The sequence below is a fragment of the Mus pahari genome, chromosome 14, assembly GCF_900095145.1.
Source record: "Mus pahari chromosome 14, PAHARI_EIJ_v1.1, whole genome shotgun sequence".
Taxonomy (NCBI): Eukaryota; Metazoa; Chordata; class Mammalia; order Rodentia; family Muridae; genus Mus; species Mus pahari.
The window spans coordinates 68,323,890-68,331,336 of NC_034603.1; the positions used below are offsets into that span (position 1 = coordinate 68,323,890).

General features: G+C 46.0%; 1 protein-coding gene across 1 annotated transcript in view; it reads left to right on the top strand.

The window, feature by feature from the left end:
- The window catches only part of LOC110331871 (signal transducer and activator of transcription 5A), a 32,780-nt gene that overhangs the window by 14,477 nt on the left and 10,856 nt on the right, over nt 1-7,447 (top strand). The window contains exon 10 of the mRNA XM_029546142.1: nt 7,419-7,447. Coding sequence (XP_029402002.1) covers nt 7,419-7,447 — 29 coding nt within the window. The remainder of the gene's footprint in view (nt 1-7,418) is intronic.

Below are 7,447 nucleotides of genomic sequence, written 5' to 3' on the forward strand. Positions count from 1 at the left end.
AAAAAAAAAAAAGATATGGATCAAGTGTGCCACAACCGGAGGGAGCGCTTGACATGGAGTCAGCTGGTTGAATGGGCTGAGAAGAACTAATAGACCAGCCTTCCCTCTACTTGAGACTCTAAGGGGACCTGGTCCTAGAGGCAGGGTGACTGAAATTTTTCTGCTATCTCCTAGCTCTGTACTTTGACATTGGCTGTTACAGTAACAGTGTTGGGAAAGAAACACTTGTTTCCAGAGGTAGAGACTTAGCTATGCATTTTAGTACTTTTCCTATGTATTGAGGGATATAAATGCACAATCAAAACTCAACTACAAAGCCGGGCGTGGTGGCGCACGCCTTTAATCCCAGCACTCGGGAGGCAGAGGCAGGTGGATTTCTGAGTTCGAGGCCAGCCTTGTCTACAAAGTGAGTTCCAGGAAAGCCGGAGTTACACAGAGAAACCCTGTCTTGAAAAACCAAAAAAAAAAACCCAAAAAACAAAACAAAAAACAAAAAAAACTCAGCTACATATATTTATATATACATATCTACATAAAATATTATATCTGTCACAGAAACTGTAAGAAGAAAGAATGATTTTTTTATTTTGTTGAGACAAGATCTTGCTATGTAGCCTTAGCAGACCTAGAACTCAATATGTAGATCAGTCTGGATTCGAACTCACAGAGATCCACCTGCCTTCGCCCTCCTGAACACAGAGATTTAAGGCATGGAAAGAGTAAATTTTTTGCTCTCTCTATGTATATTTTTCAAAGATATAAATCTTCCTCTACAAACTGTTTTATAGTACCCTGTGCTTTTGAAATGCTATGTGTGGTCATACCGTTCTTTGAAATATTTCTAATCTCTCTCATGATTAATCCGTTCACCTGTGTTTTGTTTAGAACTGCATTGTCTGATTTCCATCTGCCTGCTATATTTTGACGTTGCACTTTAACTAGCCTTGATACAATCTTTAGATTGAACTCTAGCTGAACTAGAGAATGTGTTCTGTATGTTCTCAGAGCTTACAACTTCACTGAGACTTTGATATGGCCCAGATATGCTCGGTCTTGATGAACACATCTTGTGTGCTTGAAGAAAATGTATTTTCTATGGCTGTCTCCTTAAACAACAAAGAAAACAGGAATTTGGTAATGTAACCATAAAAGGAGAATTTAAAAAAATTTACTCTAAGGGGCTACAAAGATGGCTCAGTGGTTAAGAGCACTGACTGCTCTTCCAGAGGTCCTGAGTTCAATTCCCAGCACCCACGTGGTGGCTCACAACCATCTGTAATGAGATCCGATGCCCTCTTCTGTTGTGTCTGAAGACAGCTATAGTGTACTATATACATAAAATAAAGAAATAATTCTTAAAAAAAAAAAAAACAAACTCTAGATTTTCCAAAGTCAAATTTGGTGAGTGGAACAGAAGTGGCCCTCCCCAACCCCCTTTGGTTTTTCCACATAGGAGTTTCTCTGTGTAGCTCTGGCTGTCCTGGAACTTGCTCTTGTAGACCAGGCTGGCTTTGAACTCACAGAGGTCAGCCTGCCTCTGCCTCCCAAGAGCTGGGATTAGAGGTGTGCACCACCCCACCCCTGCTAGAGTGGCTTTCAGATAGCTATGTACTACACAACAATGTATTGGTCATCGATGGAACACGGCTATAATGTTACATACCACATAGCCTAAGTATGTAGTAAGTCATGACATGTCATTTGTGGAGATTTCTGATATCCACACAATGACAAATCCCCTAACGATACATTTCTCAGAATATATCCACATCCTTAAGCAACGCATGACTGTATTTGCAAATCTCTTTCGTGTTAGTCTTGATAAAAGATAGCTGTGTCTTGCTTTCAAATCTGTGATGATGTCTTGTAGCCTCTGGAAAGTTCCACTGTACACTTGTTAGATATCAGGAGTGAAGCCTCTTGCAGGGGATGTAGCTCGGGTGGTAGATTGCTTGCCCCAAATGAAGAGGTCCCGGGTTCAATCTGCATAAGCTGAACATGGTGACCTATGCCTGTAATCCCAGTAATTGGGTGTTGGAGGGAGAAGTTTTAGAATTCAAGGTCATCCTCAGCTATACAGAAAATTCAACCTAGCCTGGGCTAAATTAGATCCTGTTTCAAAACCAAAAAGATAGATGACCCAGGCCTGTGGTGCTTCTCTATAATCTCAGCCCTGGAAAAGTGCTTTCCGAAAGAGGCTGAGTAGTTTAAAACTAGCCTGGGCTACATAAGGAAACCATACCCCCCACTCAAAAAACATGACAGGGTAAATATGACTATATATATTATATATATATACTATACCCAGGCTGCCAACACTTATCAGTTTGCTTTTTCTGATCAACCATTCTGACAATTCTGGAATGTTTTTCTTTTCTTATTCATTTATTTATTTATATTAGGCTTTGGAGGAAAGGCTGAGCCGGGCGTGGTGGCGCACGCCTTTAATCCCAGCACTCGGAAGGCAGAGGCAGGCGGATTTCTGAGTTCGAGGCCAGCCTGGTCTACAAAGTGAGTTCCAGGACAGCCAGAACTATACAGAGAAACCCTGTCTCGANAGAGAGAGAGAGAGAGAGAGAGAGAGAGAGAGAGAGAGAGAGAGAGAGAGAGAGAGAGAGAAAAGGCTGTGTTATGTAGTCTAGGCTGGCTTTGAACTCACAATCATCCAGCCTTAGCCTTCCAAATGTGCTTCGTCATGCTCATCTCTTTCTTCCTTCCTTCCTTTCTTCTTCTTCTTCTTCTTCTTTTTTTGGATTTATTTTGTTTTTATTTGCGTGTGAGGGAGAGACACATACACACACACACACACACACACACACACAGAGAGAGAGAGAGAGAGAGAGAGAGAGAGAGAGAGAGAGAGAGAGAGAGAGAGAGGAAGGCAGTTGTGATCTAGGGCAGAGAATCTGGGAATCAAACTGGGGTCCCCTGGAAGAATGTAAGAACTTTTAAATGCTGAACATCTATCATATCTTTTTTTTCTTTTTTCTTTTTTCTTTTTTTAAGACAGGATCTTTCTGTGTAGTCTTGTTGATCCTGGAACTCACTATATAGATCAGGCTAGCCTTGAACTCACAGAAATGCACCTGGCTCTGCCTATCAAGTACTGGGACTAGAGGTGGCTGCCACTCCCAGTTTACCATGGTCATTCCTAAATTTCCCTTTTTTTTCCTCCTTTCTTCTTTTCTTCTGTGCATGTGTGCATGTGCGCATGTGCGCATGTGCGCATGTGTGCATATGAACATGTGAGCAATGGTGTCCTTATGCACTTCTGCACGTAGAGGCCAGAGGTTGGTAGCTAGTGTCCTGTCAGTTTTTCTCCATCATAATTTTGTAATGTTGTCTCTGGCCCCACCCCCACCCCACCCCCACCCCACCTCTCTATGGAGCTGGGGTTTCACATGAGCACCTCATGCTGGGCTTTATGTGGGTGTTGGGATGCTTGCAAGTAAACACTTCAGTCACTGAGCGATTTCACTGGCCCCTTATCCATGCTTTTAAAACATAATATATCAAGACTAGTTGTAACATAAGAAGGATTTGTGATGTAGATACCATGCTATTGTGTTTTGCTTTGTATTTATTCTATTTTATGTTTAAGCTCAGGCAGGCCCCAGTCTCCCAATGCACCCGACAATGGCCTTGAACTGCCTCAACCTCCCAAGTGCTGGGATTTCAGGCTTGGGACTATCTCCCCCTGACAACCCGTTTTTAATTGAAGCTGTTTCCGTTGCCTGTGCACAGCACTAGCTTTGTGTGTGGAGTGAGGTTTGCATCCATATGTGTGTGGTGTCAGTTTGTCTTGTTCATCCTGCTCGATACTGTAAGCACAGAAGGCTGGAAATACCGTTCAGTCAAGGAACATTTGGCTGGTACAAACGGCACTCTGGATTTGATCTCCAAGCACTGCAAATCAAAATGTGAAGTACTGACCTGTTTGCAGAAGGGAAGACCCAGTTCCGCCAATGGAGCCAACGGCTGTCTTGGATCGTTTGGCCTCCTTCCCAGAAACCTGTGCAAATGGCCAGGAGAAATCTAAATGGATCCTCAAAGGGGAGTCTGGGTCAGGGCATCGGCAGTCCTGTGTTCAGCAGGACGTTCTGAATCTAGTCCCTAGTCCTTCCATCCACCACACTGTGGGAAGATGGGAACCATACTCCTGTGGGCTTGTCCTGGCTGCGAGTTGCTTTTGTCTGTCCCAGCTTGTGTGTCCCTGGGGCAAGGACCAGGTCAGTGTGACATGGTTCTTGGAGGGCAGCCAGGAACTTGAATAAGACATGCCAGTTTGCACAGTTTCTTGACTATGCCTAACTAAGGATTCAGGGAGGCTCAAGGATCACAAAAGAAGAGTGGTAAATGCCAACATTCAGGGTCTTTTTAATGTGGCACAGGGGATGGTTGCCAGCCATGGGGAATAGGCAGGTAGCTTCAACCCTGAAAGTGTTTGACGCTGGCTGAGCTGAGCTGAGGGAGCTGAGCTGCCATTGAGCCCTTACATTTGTGTTTCCTGCCTGACTCTGTCCCCCCGTGTGTCTCTGGATTTCTTCTTGAATGTGAAACAGGTGCTGGGATGAGGGGTAAGTGGTGAGGGTGGAGCTCAGCTGGTAGGGTGCCTGCTCGACATGCAGGAAGTCACTCAGTTCCCAGTACCACAGACAGCTGTGTATGGTGGGCTGTGTCTATGGGTATCCCTAACAATGGAAATAGAGTCAAGAGAACAAGTGAGAAGACTGGAGACCCTCTTCAGATTTAAGATCCTTATGTCAACACCCACCTCTGACACAACATACACACATACATGCACACACACAGAGACATGCTTGAGCATCTGCACCGCACATGAACACCTGCACCGCACATACACGCCCATGCCCGCATGCGCACTCATGGGTATTAGGACTTCGCAACCTGTTCCTGCCACCCATGGGCTCCCTAACATCTGATGGTGAGACCCTGTGACCCCTCACCTTGTTCCTTATGAGAACCTTGCTAATTGTGGTGGCTATTCCTGGTTGTCAGCTTGACAATATCTGGAATGAACTGCAATCCAGATCGGAGGGCTTACCTGTGATCCAGATCTTGAGGCTGGAAGACACAAGTTTCTGACCGGGATCTTGGCATGGAGATCTTGATGGAGTTTCATCACTTGAGCAAATTAACCCATCTCCTGGCACCTAGTATGCAGCTATTGATCTGGCAAATGCCTTCTTCTCAGTACCTGTCCATAAGGACCACCAGAAGCAATTTGCTTTCAGTTGGTAAGGCCGGCAGTATACCTTTACAGTTTTGCCTTAAGGATATTTAACTCTCCTGCTGCCCTGTGTCATAACTGAGTTAGAAGGGATCTTGATTGTTTGTCTCTTCCACGAAACATCACATTGGTGCACTATATGATAACATCACGCCGATTGGACCAAGTGAGCAGAAGTAACACCACTTGGGACTCATGGGTAACACATATGCGTATCAGAGGGTGGGAAATAAATCCAACCAAAATTCAAGGACCATCTACCTCAGTGAAATTCTTAGGAGTCCAGTGGTGTGGGGTATGCAGAGATATTCCTTCTAAGGTGAAAGATAAGTTATTGCACCTGGCCCCTCCTACCACTAAGAAAGAAGTTGTTCAAATGCCTATAGTTTCTACTCCTGTTACAATGCCATCTGCTGCCAAGCATGCGCCTATAGCCTCATGGGGTGTTCCCTATGATCAGCTGACTGAAGAGGAGAAGACTAGGGCCTGGTTTACTGATGACTCTGCACATTATGCAGACACCACCCAGAAGTGGACAGCTGCAGCATTACAACCCCTTTCCGGGACAACCCTGAAAGACACNGGTGAAGGGAAATCTTCACAGTGGGCAGAACTTCAGGCTGTGCATATATGGTGTTACAGTTTGTTTATAAGAAGAAATAGCCAGATGTACAATTGTTCACTGACACATGGGCTGTAGCCAATGGATTGGCTGGATGGTCAGGGACTTGGAAAGATCACNATTGGAAAATTGGTGAGAAAGACATCTGGGGAAGAAGTATGTGGATAGATCTCTCCAAATGGGCAAANGATGTGAAGATATTTGTGTTCCATGTAAATACTCACTATAGGGTGATTTCGGCTGAAGGAGTTCAGTAATCAAGTGGATAAGATGACCCGTTCTGTGGACAGACAGCCTCTTTCCCCAGTCATCCCTGCCATTGCTCAATGGACACATGAACAAAGAAAGTGGCCATGGTGGTCGAGATGAATGTTAGGCTTGGGCTCAACAACACAGACTTCAATCACCAAGGGTGACCTGGCTACGGCTGGTGCCGAACACCAGATCTGCCAACAGCAGAGACCGACACTGAGCCAGCAACCTGGTAGCAGGTTGACTATGTTCCACTCCCTGGGCCAAACATATTCAAACCAGTACACTAATAATATTCCAGGGGACCCTGGGAATGCTTGTGTGTCTGTCCGTCTGCCTCTCCTTCCTTCTTACTTGGGTGCTCAGCTGAGCTCATGGTGCCCCACCCCCCTCCCCAACCCCCATCAGCCATCGTGGGCACTGTGCATTCCCAGCCAGTCAGTCACACGGCTCCTGAGCAAACACTGCTGAACTCAAGGGATGAAAGGATGAGATGGAAGAGCCAGAGCCTCTGGATGGGGTTGCCATGTCAGGGATACGGCTGAAGGGGCTTATCTCCGTCACCCCTCATTTGTAACCTTTGTCTGTCCACCAGTTACAACCAACCTGCATAGATCTTACATGTGACAGTGCCATTAGTTTTTTTCAATCACCAAAGTAGCCCACTGAGCTTGTGTCAGGATTCTCCCCTTTTACAAATGGGGAAACTGAGGCACGGGAAAGCAAGGTATCTGTCCATCTTCACCCAGCTTTTATTTTTTAAATGGGAATTGTTTTTTTTTTTTTTTCTGCATGTGTGTCTGTGTGAGGGTGTTGGATCTCCTGAAGCTGGAGTTACAGACAGTTGTAAACTACCATATGGGTGCTGGGAATCGAACCCAGGTCCTCTGGAAGGGTACCGAGTGCTATTAACCTCGGAGCCACCTCCCTAGCCCCTCTTTTCCCAGCTTTTAAAGAGCAGGGCTACTTGTGCCCATCTGTCTCTGAGACCTCTGGGGAGGCTTGCCGACAGTTGTGGGGGAGGGGGCAGGCAAGGGCCACCAGGAGGGGCCTTCCTCTGCTTCACTCTGGACACTGACTCCCACTGCTCAGGGGAGATGCAGCAGGAGGCTTGTGAGCACAGTCTAGACGCTGTCTTCTGAGGGCACAACCTTGGCCACTCATGTCTGGAGGCACCCTGACTTGTTACACAGACAGGATGCCTGACTGAGACGCTCACTCCAGAGCATATGAGTGCAGATACTATAAGGCTCCTGATGGACACGGGAGATGATGCCCTGTCCCCTCCTCCAGCTCAGTTTGCCCAGCTGGGCCAGCTGAAC